The sequence below is a fragment of the Cricetulus griseus genome, chromosome 2 (assembly GCF_003668045.3).
Source record: "Cricetulus griseus strain 17A/GY chromosome 2, alternate assembly CriGri-PICRH-1.0, whole genome shotgun sequence".
Lineage (NCBI taxonomy): Eukaryota > Metazoa > Chordata > Mammalia > Rodentia > Cricetidae > Cricetulus > Cricetulus griseus.
The window spans coordinates 387,063,306-387,077,263 of record NC_048595.1 but is presented as its reverse complement, the minus strand read 5'-3'; the positions used below and the strand labels follow the sequence as shown (position 1 = coordinate 387,077,263).

General features: G+C 38.2%; 1 protein-coding gene across 2 annotated transcripts in view; it reads left to right on the top strand.

Moving 5' to 3' along the window:
* Positions 1-11,306, top strand: part of LOC100767916 (copine-8) — a 188,424-nt gene extending 177,118 nt beyond the window's left edge. For both annotated transcript variants that reach the window (XM_027396311.2, XM_027396312.2), the window contains 2 exons: positions 1,213-1,286; positions 9,604-11,306. In XM_027396311.2, the coding sequence (XP_027252112.1) occupies positions 1,213-1,286; positions 9,604-9,792 (263 nt within the window). In that variant the 3' untranslated portion in view covers positions 9,793-11,306. The remainder of the gene's footprint in view (positions 1-1,212; positions 1,287-9,603) is intronic.
* Positions 11,307-13,958: the final 2,652 nt, after the last annotated feature.

Below are 13,958 nucleotides of genomic sequence, written 5' to 3'. Positions count from 1 at the left end.
GGTTGCAGAGGATAATAATGACAGCGTCTCTGTTGCTGCCCCGAGCCTTGTTCTGGTTTTAGAGCAAGTACAGAGGAACTGTTGCAATTTCTGGACATAGCAGGGAGTACGGCACACCAGCAATGCAGTTATCTCTTGAAGTAATATGAAAGTTGTAAAAGCAAACCCAGATGATAACAGGAGTTGTTTGTTTCAAATATGTGAGCATAATACCGTCTATAGTCCCAGGAATAAGGCACTGGCCTTATTATTGGTGAAACATTGATTTTATAAAACTATGGCATATATTGTATATGCAGGCAAATCTCTTAATCATGGGAATGCTTCAGCCAAAACATTGACTCAATAACATATGTAGGAAGAGAAATTTGAAAACAATGTTTCCTAGCCCAGATACATTACAGGGACTGAAGAAAGGAGTGCAGGGCAAGGATTGTGTTCTGGCTGAGCAGTGCCTTACTGTTCAGGGCCCCTTTTGGGTCTGTTGATGGTCCTTTGTACACAAAATGAATCTTCAGTGACAGAATTACACGTTAAGCACAAGCCAGTTCCCTCATACAATTAATTATTTAGAGAATCCTCACAGCAAACTTAATAAACTCTGGGAAATGTTTCTAATTGCAGCATCGGACATCACCAGCTGCTCTGTTCGGACAGGAATTCTGAATACCAGCTGTTGCAGCCAAAGCTGAGATTATTTCTCAACTAACAGAATTATCATTCCTCACAAAAATCACTTTATTCAGGACTGACTAAATGCCACTTTGTTTTGCAATGGTCTGTGAAGAAAAATTTGGGCACTGTGGACCTTGCAATGTCAATGAGAATGGGGTTCAAACATAAAGGTGATAATTGTTACTGTTTTGTAAATTAGAAAAATAAACCATTAAAATGGATGGGTTTCCCTGCATGTAAGCAGGTAACCCAGATTTAGATTCTATAGGATGGAAAGATGAGCTCAGAGGATGCTTCACAATGCATTAACTCCACCCAATGAGTAACGGTCATTCTTACTCACGGCTTCCTTTAGCTGTAGATTGTGTACTCCATCAGGCTGCTTGGAGAAAATTATTATAGGAACAAAGATTGCAGCTGCCCTCACTATAACTGCACCGGGGGTGCATTGTTGCACACATATGTAGCGATTTCTTAGTTCACACAATTTTATTTCATCGTATTGTATTCAACTAATGACTGTTTTTCATTTGCAAGCAATGGTCGAATTGGATGGAGATGATGTAAGAGTTTCCTCCAGAGGGAAATATGCTGAAAGGGACATTGTACAGGTAAGGATTTAAATCAGCATTACCCATCTCCTTTGTGAAGATCCCATGTCCACCTGGTCTATAAAGACGCAACTTCATTTGCAACCAGGAGTGCTGGGCTCTGTTAGTTTAGTTGACTCCTTCTCCAGGCAGTGAAAGTTAAATAACAGGGATTACAATCTGCATGGAATTGCTTTTCCCTTTGTCTCAGGTTCACTACATGTAAATTGCAAGTGTCAATTGTTATGTTTTCCTAATTTACTCTTAGGAGAAATTGTCATTATGATCTTTAGTAAAATTGGAAGCTAGAAATATAATGAACTTTTTAATCAGTTCAGTTTTTAGTCTTCGTGTAAACTAAACATTTTCTAAAACAGGTGATATATACAAAAAAACAAACTGTTTAATACAACACTGAACAAGATTACAGCTGGCCAGGTAGTAGTGCCATATGCCTTTAATCTCAGCACTCAGGAGGCAGAAGCAGGCAGATCTTTGTGAGTTCAAGGCCAGCCTGATCCATAGAGTGATTGCCAGGATAGGCTCTAAAGCTACACAGAGAAACCCTGTCTCAAAAAACAAACAAACAAAAAGGATTATGGATATTGCCAGAATTTCCCCAGATTATGGTTAGAAAAATGAAAACATGTATGATAAAACTATACATAATAAACTACACATATATTTTACTATGATACATGGTGTGTAAATTTATAGGTACAGTACCTATAAATTTTATATCTAGGAAATGTTTCATAAAAATACTTAGCTAAATTTGAGGAGCTGTCTGCTATTTGAGGAGCAATAAGAAATAAGCAACCAGTTAAAAATTGTCACTGAAAGCAGGGAGTTAATTTCAGTCACATCTGTGCATGCTCAACTTAGAGTGTGTGTCTTTTAAGATGCAGAAAAGGAGGAAAATCTTTGATACATACCTTTTAAAAGTAGCAAACAGTCAATGGTCTCTGTACCACTCAAGAACAAGATATGTGCATTTTAGGGACACAAACAATGGGCATTGATATTATTTCCAAACAATCTACTGTATACTTATTCCTAATGTAGGAACTGTAAGAATATAATTTAGAAACCTACAGAATTGAGTTCAAATTCTAACTTGTGGTAACTTGGACAAACTTTCTAACGTTCCATGTTCTGAGAGAGAAGCAGCCTTGTGAAGTAAAGTGGGGCAACCTTCATTTCGTAAAATATGTCTCAGAAGTACCTCAGTAATATTCATCAAAATGATGATAAGAATAATTGAGATGGGGAGGGGTGTGCCCTAAGTTGATAGATAGAAGGATCACAGCATAGTAGTAGAGCATTTGTACACTAAACACTGTTGAGTGTGATCTCCATACGCTACAATACAAAAACAATAATATTAAAAAATTATTCTTCCAAAATCAATAAAATTATCTTTTAACACAGAAGCAACTTCCTAAGAATTATTTGAGATGATAAGTAAATATGAATTACACTTCTCCACAATGCATAATGTAAAAAGCATAAACACAGGCAGTAAATGATCTGGCTAAAGTAGCTGGGAAAGAAGACATGTTGATGCTATCTATTTGAGTGTATCCTGGTGCTCATTTCCATAATTAGATACATAATTATTCGCCTTAACCTCATCATCATAATTATGGATCCAAGTAATTTTACTTTATCTAAAAGCTCCACATAATGTCCAGCCCACACTTTGCAAAAATCAAATTACTGAAAGGAAACCCGGATGCAAAGGACTTCAGAATGTGCTCTGTTGCTATGACAATGCTTCTTTATAAAAACAACAGGGGACTCTCATAGCTCGTTCCATCCAAATAAATGTTAAGGAAGCAATATAACATTATCCCTGAGGAATCCAGGTTGCTCAGATCACCAAAACTTCTTTTGAAAGGACCATGAGGCTATACTGTTACCACAAAACCATGAATGTTGACATTTGTGGAAATAAAAGCCGTCTCATCTCTCAGTGGATAGACGGACTTGGGAAGTGTGCTGAAATGGGACCCAGAATGTTGACAAATTCAGTCTTCTCACTCTGGTCTTAAATGAGTCAGTATGCTGTCTTGGCCTGTTTTATTGTGTGTGGAGTCAAAGCTCTTTCGTCTTTGTTTTTCTCTGATGTGGTAGAAGGCAGACAATTCTTTGCTACCGGTTGGCACAAGTTCATACAGACACAAGTTAACAAAGAAGGGACATTTCCTCTTCCTGAAGGTCTGGTTGCTGAGACAAGTCTATCCTGACTGTGGCACTGGGATCCCCAGAGAATTCAAACACCTAGAGATACAGGGACATACTCGGATTTCTGCCCAGTAAACCCCAACTGAAAGGATGAAGGAGTCTTATAGATACTAAACAAGAAATTGACATGGACCTGAGAAAGAGTAGCCCCTGGGTGACAGCATCCTGTCTTTCATCCCTGCATTCAATCAGAGGACTTGACATATTTTTCTAATTACACGGAGAAGTTCCTAAATTCCCCCTTGCAAAAGATGGGCAACTTAGCCATTTACCTCCCAGTCACATCCGTGAATCGCCTCTCTCTTATCATCTTGACTCTTGTTAGGGTCCTACTACCAAAGCTCTCCATGTTCTGCTGAAATATTTGTAGATGTTATTTTCAAGGGTGAAAGCTTTAAGAGTTGCAGGCAGTAGGTTAATATATATCTTCCAGTGTTCAGAAAATATGTCAGAATAGGCCAGTAAAATCACATTAGAAAACAGAAATAGAGGCTGGGTGGGCTCTGGTTTTCTTGTAATCTGTTTCATGTTGAAGCTAATCAAGTTGTTAAATATGTTACTAATGAATTCCCAGACTTCTCAGGTTGGAAAAATAAAAGCTGTAGTTTGGATAATGTAGCTGAGGTTCAGTCAGAAGTTGGGAGCCATAGGCTGAGTTTTTCTTTTGCTCTCAAATATTAGGCAGCTTCTGTGTGTGCATGGGATGAGATTTGAGTCTGTCACATGCTCTATGTGCTAGACAGGCTAAGAGCAGTAGCAATCCATTACTGGCCCCTTCATGAACATCAGGACACGCACTTAATTACTAAATTTTTGAAAAGGAAATCTCAGTTTTCTTCCTCTTGCCCATAATCCCCAGCTAATGAAAAGTGGAAGCCAGAAGCTAGATGTAATCCTAAAATGTCATAGAAAACTCTGTACAGGTTATCTGGGCCCCTTAAACATCTCTACAGCCTGACTCCAGTTTTCTTCTTTTGCTAAACACACTCAGATACATGTTCTGTCTATCATAGCACACATTAGTTCATGATGCTTGCTTCCAGTTTACCTTGTCATTTACCCAGGTCACACTTGGCTGAAGCAGGCAGAAGTCCTCAACCTTGAATTATGGCCCTTGCCTCTTTCTTTCACTCTGCTCCCTTACCATCACACATAAAAAAACTGCAATCCAAGATGGAGAGTTAAGTAAGCTGCAAAGAATTAGTTGTACTATAAATCAAGTTCTGAATCAAAGTTCTGACTTCAAAAACTCTCCTTCCATTACAATACACCTCTCTACTTGATATAAAATTCTAAAGATTATCAGAATCTAGCCATCTTTCCAAATCACTATAAAATCTGATGTGTCAGAGTCAAATCTAATAAGGACTAGCACTAGCCACTATCTGGCCTTGCTAAGTTAAACTTTTTAAGCTTCAGTTTCTTCTTAAATCAAATCAAAATATGGATAAGATACCCATGAAATTAAACAAGATACTATATTTAATGCCTTAGCAGAAAGCCATTGCTCAGTAACAGCCCATTAGTATCAGTGTTGCTAGTTGTCAGTTACCATCCTGGCACCATGTGATGGAATGGCATTTTGCATGTCTTTATCTTAGAGTAGCCACACCTTCATTTAATCATCTCCATGCATGTTTATGTCCCATTGCCTGAAGCTTCAGTTTTGTATGTGCAATAAGCAGGAAGAAATCCTCTGTTGTTTATTTTCTTAGGTCAGTACATGCAAGGTGTGTGTGTTTGTTGTACTATGGATTGGCCATTGTGTTTAATGCCATGCCATTCTTCCTGGCTGCATGCAGCTGCTGGCCAGCCTATCATTTCCTTAAAAATTACATTTAAATTATATTTTCCATTAAAAGGAGAATAATAGCCTTGAAGTCTTAGACTTGAAAACTCACTAATGGAGTTCTGCACAGTAGGAACAATCAAACACAATTGTGTGCACAGCAACTAAGAGCCAATTTGCCCAAACACATTTAAATTTGTTTTCACTAATAGGCAAAACCATTCGTCAGAGTAGCCATGAAGAAGGGACATGGAGCACCACACATGACACGTTTTCTACAGGACAGAATGCATCCACTATATTCTTTATATGAATATGTTAAATAAATTAAGGCACCGTGAATATTGCTTTCTTCTTAATGTAGCTATTTAAGGGTTTGAGTTCAGTAATGACAGTGTACCCTTAACATATGTGGGGATTGGCTTTTGTTTAGTTTTTTAATCTACTATCTCTAACTTCAGCATTCACAAATGAAAGGTTAAATGAGAAAGTCAGGGTAGGAGCATGTGTGCAAAATAATGAAAGGATATTTTGTTCAGACAACTGTCAGGTTGATGTAACAAGAGGGAATGGCAGTGAGGAGTCCTTAGCATTTTCCCACTCATCGATAGAGTGGCTGGTGGCAGAACTGAAAAATAAAAGCCCCTCAGGGAAATATTTTAGGTAATGCAGGAAATAGAAAGTTCTCAACTTTTTCTACTTCCATCTTATTTCTGTAATAAGTAAAACCTTGTTGGTAACAATGACTTTTTTCTGACAAGGTTTGTTTTGTCATTATTCTGTCCATTATGCATAAACGTATCATGGCTTTAGTTTTGATACTTCTAGAGTACAGAAAAATTCCCAAAAATCAATTATAATTTGTTTCAATTAAGAAAATATGAGCCATATCTATTTCTTTTCTGTCTCTCATTAGAAAACAAACAGGCTTCTGAGGATAATAATAAAATACACTATACTACATACTAGATTATGTTATAATAAAACAAAAACGTCAGAATAGGATAAAAAAAAACAAGCTAAAGGAAAAGAACCCAAGAAAATGCATAAGAGACAGATGTAGATGTAGAGACTTATTTATTTGAAGTATCAGGAATCCCATAAAAACACAAAACTGGAAGCCATAATATATACAGAAAGTAGTTGTAGGATTAAAAAGAGATAAATAAATAAATATTAAGATAAAACTTAAAAAAATAAAATGCCCTGACATGACATACTGAGACAAAGAACTCCCAGTGATGCCTTTGAGCTTGTTTTCTTATGCTCATCTACTGTTGGGCATGCAGCCTTCACTTAAGAGTGGTTTGTTTCCCCAGTGAGACTCCCTTGGAGAAAACAATATTTTCTCTTGTAAGTGGTTAGCAACTGAGGAAAGCTTCGAGGTCAGGGATGGAGGCATTTCTCCATTTCTCCTCTCTGCTCTAGGGCACCACCTGGCTAGACCCATGCCAGCCCTTGTACATGCTGCCTCAGCCTCTGTGATTTAGTATGAGGAGAGGTGGAAAAAAATCGGGAGGAGTAGAGAGATGGAGAAATAATAATCAGGATACATTTTCAAGGAAAAAGTAAATTTTCAATAAAATAAAAAATAATGTCAATAGAGCTTGGAATGAATTGACCTGCATGTAGATCTTCACATATATAACAAATAGAGTATGCATAAGAAAGTCCATGCTACCCAGGTGGTGGCAGCACATGCTGTTAATCCCAGCACTCAGGAAGGAGAGGCAGGCAGGTCTCTGTGAGTTCAAGGCCAGCCTGGTTTACAGAGTGCATTCCAGGACACAGAAACAGAGAAACCCTGTCTCAAAACAAACAAACAAAAACCAAAAAAATAAAGCCCATGCTAATAAAAATGTATTTTTTATTTTAAAACAAAAAGAATGAAAGAAAAAAGCATAAGCCTATACAATGCTTACTAAAAAGTTTTTAAAAAATAAGCAAATTCTTAGAATTTCTAATTTAGATTAAATGAGAGGGAAACAGAACTTAATGTTTCTTTATGCCTCTAAGGTTTTGTTTACAATGCCATCTTGCCTCTAGTGAAGTAATGGGACTTTACAAAGTTCACACCCTCCCTATTCCCTTCCACCTGAAGACTGTACATAATGTGAGCTTTCACCTGCCCTGGCTTAGCTGCCTTCAGGAGTGAGTGATCGTTCCACCTTGCCCATCACACATCTGAAAGCTGCTCTGTTGTCTGTGGTAAACAGATATAGGTTGGAATTACAGAGGAAGAGGCTTTGGAAGAATGGGACAAAAGAGATGACCTTCACTATATCAAAATTATACCTGCTATTCAGTTTGCTATATTTTAAACTGATTTTCCCTTTGGCACCTGGATTGTGTTAAGTGGACTGATAACAGTTGATTTCTAAAAGTCCATTTTGAATGATTCCTTCCATCAAAAGTAAGTTTCCAGAATAAGTTTGTGACAATTTCGATATGAAAAGGGAATGTCCTTGATCTCTCTGAAAGAAAAACATTAATTTAAACTTCTAATCACATATGCAGAAATTATTCTACATCCTAAACTAATGTTTCCCCTCTTCTTTTTTCTCAAGACCAAAGGTTAATGTGCTCACAAACTCTCCATCCACAACATTAATGATTTCAATCATTTCCAAGTTACTTCAAGACTCATGTCTTCTAGAGAAACTGAAGGACAGTGTTTATTTGCTAAGTAACAGTTCCAAATGATAATGGACCCAGACTGTCTATCGGCAGAGTGTATGGTGTAGATCTGATAAGGAATGCTGTGTAATTGCTTGATAAGGGCAAATCAACTATCTTTAGATGCCAAAATAATTATAATATTTCAGTAAGAACGATTCCAACATCTCACGCTGAGATCTTTTGCTTTCACAAATAACACATATGTAACATCAATGTGGGAGGAGCACATTACTGCCTCTGCCTACTGTAGTTCAGGCTCCCACCAGAGGAACTGTGTGCTTTTCCTATTCAATGGCCATAATTTGATGTTCTTGTAACAATTAAAAATAATATGTTTAGGTCTCACTAATCATGTGTGCTACTTTCTGTGCTGAATGGTATAAGATTTGTTCCTTGTGCATCAGTTAACTTTTATATCATAGCTGAATTAAACATGCACTAACTCAGCTTGACAGGAAAACAAGTCCCGTAAAGGTTAAATGCTCCTAGTGTTTGGCATCAGCTAGGTAATGCCACAAAAGAAGATAAGAGAAACAAAGAAGAGAGTTTCATCCCTTTTGTTAAATACACACTATGAAGATCCAATCACTGTAATAGTCAACTGTAGTGACAAATATATTTTAAAGATAGGATTTGTATTCATGGAACTGTTACTCTGAGCATCTATGAGTCTCCTTGTTGCCAGACAAAAAGCAAGTTTGGGGAGGAAAGAGTTTATTTGCCTTATACTTTCAGATCACTTCCATCACTGATGGAAGTCAGTCCAGAAATCCAAGCAGTCATCCAAAGCAGAACACATGGTGGGACACTGCTTGATGGCTCAGTGTCTGACTCAATAGCTAGTTTTCTGATACTGCCTAGAAATAGTACCACCCATAGTGGGGTGTGTCCTTCACATTAACCATCAATCAAGACATTCCTTTACAGACTTGTCCAAGTCCAGTCGTATTTGGGAAATCCCCCATTTGAGACTGCTTCAGATGCTGCTAGGTTGAGTCAAGTTGACAGAAGAAGCTAACTAGGACACTCCTATATGTGATGATATATTGTTTATGATCTACTGAAGCTTACCTGAAGATCAAAAGCAAAGCTAGCCACAGCCATAGAGGCCAGGCAGTGGTAGCACACACCTTTAATTCCAACAGTCACACTAGTTAGCCATAGAGGCTGGGTGGTGGTTGTATATGCCTTTAATCCCAGCACTAGAGAGACTATACAAGACAGGAGTTCAGGGTCTCATGCAGCATTCAGTCTCCAGCCACACTGAGGATTCGTGAAGACAGGATCCCTCTTTTAGTCTGAGATAGAGGTAAGATCTAGTGACTTGGCTGCTTTGCTTTTCTGATCTTCAGGCATGTTTCATTAGATCATAAACTATAGGTCACCGCACCCATAGCAGTTGTGTGAGTGTAAACCAGTCATAATGATGCACCTCTGGAATCCCAGTGATGTTTGAGGCAGGAGTATCGTGAGTTCGAAGCCATATTAGTTTACATAGTGAGATCCTATCTCAGAAATCATCCATGAAAGTAAAAAAGGGTAAAAACCTATTTGTGTGTTCTCATTTTGTATCTGTTAAGTGGATAGCTGGCCATTGTAAAGTAATTTTTCTCTCTGTTCTAGTTTGTGCCATTCAGGGATTATATGGACAGAAGTGGAAACCACATATTGAGCATGGCTAGATTGGCCAAAGATGTCTTAGCTGAGATCCCTGAGCAGTTCCTCTCTTACATGAGAGCCAGAGGAATCAAGCCATCACCTGCACCTCCTCCATATACCCCACCTACACACGTGCTGCAGACACAAATATGACTACGTCCAGATGCTGATGTTCACCACACATCAGTCAGAACTGCTGAGCCTCTGTTTTGCACCTGGTGCTCTGCTATGAACCAGGGAACGGGACACTTTCTCAGTTTGGTTTCAGCAGTACTCGACAAATGTGCTTTCTTGGATCCAAAACTAATTCTCTTCCTAAACCAAAACTGTAAATAGGGTGGTTGCATGAGCAACAGGAAAATTGTTTAAATGCTTGAAGCAAAGTAGAGATGTCTTCTCTAATTTTCAAAAACTTTTGTTTTGTTCTTGACAGAATAGCAGATTTCCAATGTATTATTGGGACAAAGCACAAGTTGCATTTTTAACACAAATATTGTCATCGACTGCTATATACATATATGGGACAGCAGTCTCTGTATCAATGTTTACATGTTACTACTTTTTAAATTTCAATACTTTTATAACTGTTCTTAAGAATAAGTTTTGAATATTGAATCCTTTGTCTTCTAAATCGCAATAGCTATAATCACAAGAGCAATATCTCTTTGAATGACTGTCTGGACACTCATGGTATGAATAATAGAAAAGTAGGAGGAAAAAAAATCTATTTACTGATTAATATCTGTCCTCAGTTTTGACCAATAGTGGGGGTTTAAAGTTATAAACAGATGTGACCTTGTAAGAATACACATTTTTCATGGACTTTGGGTTTAAATTTAGACTGACTGCAGTCAACTTATGTTTTATAATGCTAAGTAGAAGCAATGAAAAGGCAAACATAGTGAATTGTAAATGCACAGAACATACTTTGTATAAAAACTACCAATTATTAATGCTATCTAACAAATAACACCAATACTCTTACTCCAAACCATGTAGCAGGTGTTTTGAACTTTGTATTCAGTTGTATCCTGTCTAGATACTTTAATTCAAAGGGATACTGACTCTCTTGCTTGAGATTTCTTGTTCTCACCATTCCACTTTGCCACACGGGTTGCTCAGGCTGGAATCTCTTGTGAATTCTCAGTTCAACATACACAACCCTGTGACTTAGCACATAACACATTTGTGAAAGAAATTCGTTCCTGTCCCCTGATCTGCCTGTTTGCAAAATAGCCCCTCCCTGTCCCCTGGCCTGCCTGCTCACAATCAATTCTAAATAGTTTTCAATGTACAGTTTTGATACGAATTACAGTTTTGTGACATTATGTCTAAACTTCTTTAGAACAAATGGCCTTAAATTCTCACAGAATTCCTGGAAATGATTGTGAATTGCCTTCAACATACAGAGATGTGTATTTATTTATTGTTCTTTTTGTGTCCACAGTGTGACTGCTTTATAACCTCTCTATCTTCCCCTCTTTGCTACTTGGAGTATTCCTACCATGTGTTCTCTTGTCACAACTTGATGAATAGTGACTTTTATAAGCATGAAGATGTTTTATTGGAAAATAATGTATAATCCTCACAGATAACAGACTCACAGTCGCATAGCTGTGATGTGAATTGTCCATTTTTAAGTACATATTAAAATCTTTAAAAGGGTAGCTGTGTTGTGTACATTTCTTGGTCATCGTGGAGTCTCCTGATTTTCTTTGCTGATCTCAAATATTTATGCCAGTCTATTTTTATTAGCCTACATATTTTTTTAAAAAAAGTTAACTCCATTCTTCAGTCCAAAAGATGAGAGCAAATGAGATCAATATTCATTCCTTCTTGTCAAACATCAGTTATTTTCCTTGTACTGACAAGCACCACATTCCTGTCTGAATGATAGTGTGCTCCCACAGAGTAGGACTGGATTCCAGGTGTATAACAGCCTCAGTGAAGCATCATCCTATAACTGAGAAGAATAGTTGGGGAAATATATAGCCTTAGGTCTCTGTGTAAGATTGGGACAGTCTCGCCTTCTCATTAAGAATGAAGATTGCATAAATAATCAGATGCAGTGATTCATATAAAACTGGGATCATGCTCACGGTCTTTGTGAAACATCTGTTGTATCAACTTAATTTTTTTGAGTTGCTAGTAGGTATGGTGCAGTGGGAAGTCCCAGGAACATGTTGCATGAATTCAAACATGTGTCAACAGCTGCAGTGACAAACTGCACATCAAGGCCACACAGACCTTAGACAAGAATCATCACAAGCGTCATGGAGAGAAGAGTGACAGAGCCAAGTCACCAAACCTGGAGTGAATGCTGTGGAAATTCCCATGATTCGAAGTGCCTTCCTCTTCCTACTCCCATGGCTTGCAGTGCCGTCCTCTTCCTAATCCTATTCCCTCCCTCCCTTCATGATGAAAGCCTTAAGTTACCATGTTATCTCTAGAATGAACTCCCTGGCTTCTGTCCCATTATTCCCATCACCCACCCATAACAAGTCATGTGCCATCAATCTCCATTGCCTCCTAAAGGGGTATTAAAATTATGCAGGCCTGTGCTTCACTTTTCTCTTACCCATCCAGTCTCTCTGGGGTCTCAGCCACAGTGCTGCCCTCAGTAATTAACTTGTATCACTGATAAACTACTTTCTAGAACATCTTGTTTCCCTTTCCTTATGGGATATGGGTTGAATGGCACCTGAATAGAGATGAAGTTTAAAGGATTCCGAATTTATTGTGTAGCAGCTAGGATGAGAATATATTGGATGTCTTAATTGCTACTGTTAACCCTTCCTTCCAGTATGTAATGCCAAGATAAAAGGAGGTAGGTCAGGACTTTGGAAGCAATCTTGGTTCACAGATTATTTGTTCTTTACACTTAATTGAGATTATTAGTTGGATCATGCATTTATTTATTCATTTACTTTGGTTTTTGAGACAGTGTTTCTCTAACAGCTCTGGCTGTTCTGGAACTCACTTTGTAGACCAGGTTGGCCTTAAACTCACAGAGATCCACCTGCCTCTGCCTCTTAGTGCTGGAATTAAAAGCATGTGCCCCTACTACCCAGCTGATGAATTTTTTGTAATGCTGTAAAGAGTTAAATTACAATATTTGTTCACATATTTATTTGGCTTTATTTTTATAATTCATAAATCTAGGTAGCCTCCATTTTATAAAACAGAATGAGAATTGAGAATTCTCAGTAATATCAATATTTGATTTTATAGTGGGGACAAGAACCCCCCCAAAAAAAGAAAAAAGAAATGAAAATACCACAAACAACAAATCTAATTGTCTAGCAGCAATTTCCTAAAAGAGAATTGCCTGATTTGCCTGATTGTGGTTTAGAGAGACTTGAATTTCACAGTTTCTGGAAAAGTCATCTATCTTGAGATTTGTCTCAGTTTCAGTTTGATTGTGCAGCACTGAATGTGAGTGACAACATGTAGGGTTTGTCTGATGATGCCAGATCCAGAAGGAGTTCAGTCTAAAGCCATGGGCACCATCATTTTGCTCAGCATCCCCAGGACATGTCAGCTTTGCCATAAAGAGACTTCTCACAAAAATGAGTCTATTTCTCAGAAGATCTACCACTGCCAAGCCATCTGTTGAGAGCCTAACTCTGCTTAACAGCTAGTGTTCTTTCCATTGTTCCTCTTGTGTTATTTACATCAATACAAAAGAGCAAGATATCTAATTACAATCTCTTTCCTAATCAACCAGTTGAGTTGAAGACCAAATTGGTTTCCTTCAGTGTCAGTGTGTGTGGTTTAATGAAGAGAATCTTGGAAGAGAGAACTCTACATGTAGACAGCTTCCCATGCAAAGTATGTCATTGGAGTGTGAACCAGAACGTGCAGAAATGCACCTAAGAATACACGGATTACACCTCACAAAACCTGGAAACCTGGAGCATATTGCACTACCTGCAGGAAGCTCATCATGTTGAGGAGGATCCTAACTCAGTTGGTCTGAGTCTCTTCCAGGTAACTTAGCTGGTCTCTGATCCTTCCAGGTAGCTTGGTTGATCTCCATCTTCCAAGATGGTCTGGTCTGGTCTCTTCTCAGCAGCTCAACTTGTCTGGACTTGCCTGCCTCTCAGCAATCTTTTCTGCTACTATCTGCTCTGGAAGGAAGGACCCCAGTGAATCTTGTCAGTTTCAGGAACTTCCTGAAGTGTTGGAGTTGCTTACTTTTTGAGTTTAGTGAGTTTCCCTGCAGGATAGAAAGCTTCACCTCCCTACAGACAACCTTTGGCTTAAAGAGCTTCTTTACAACATGAAAAGTTTTTTTCTGGAGAAATTGCTGTCCATCA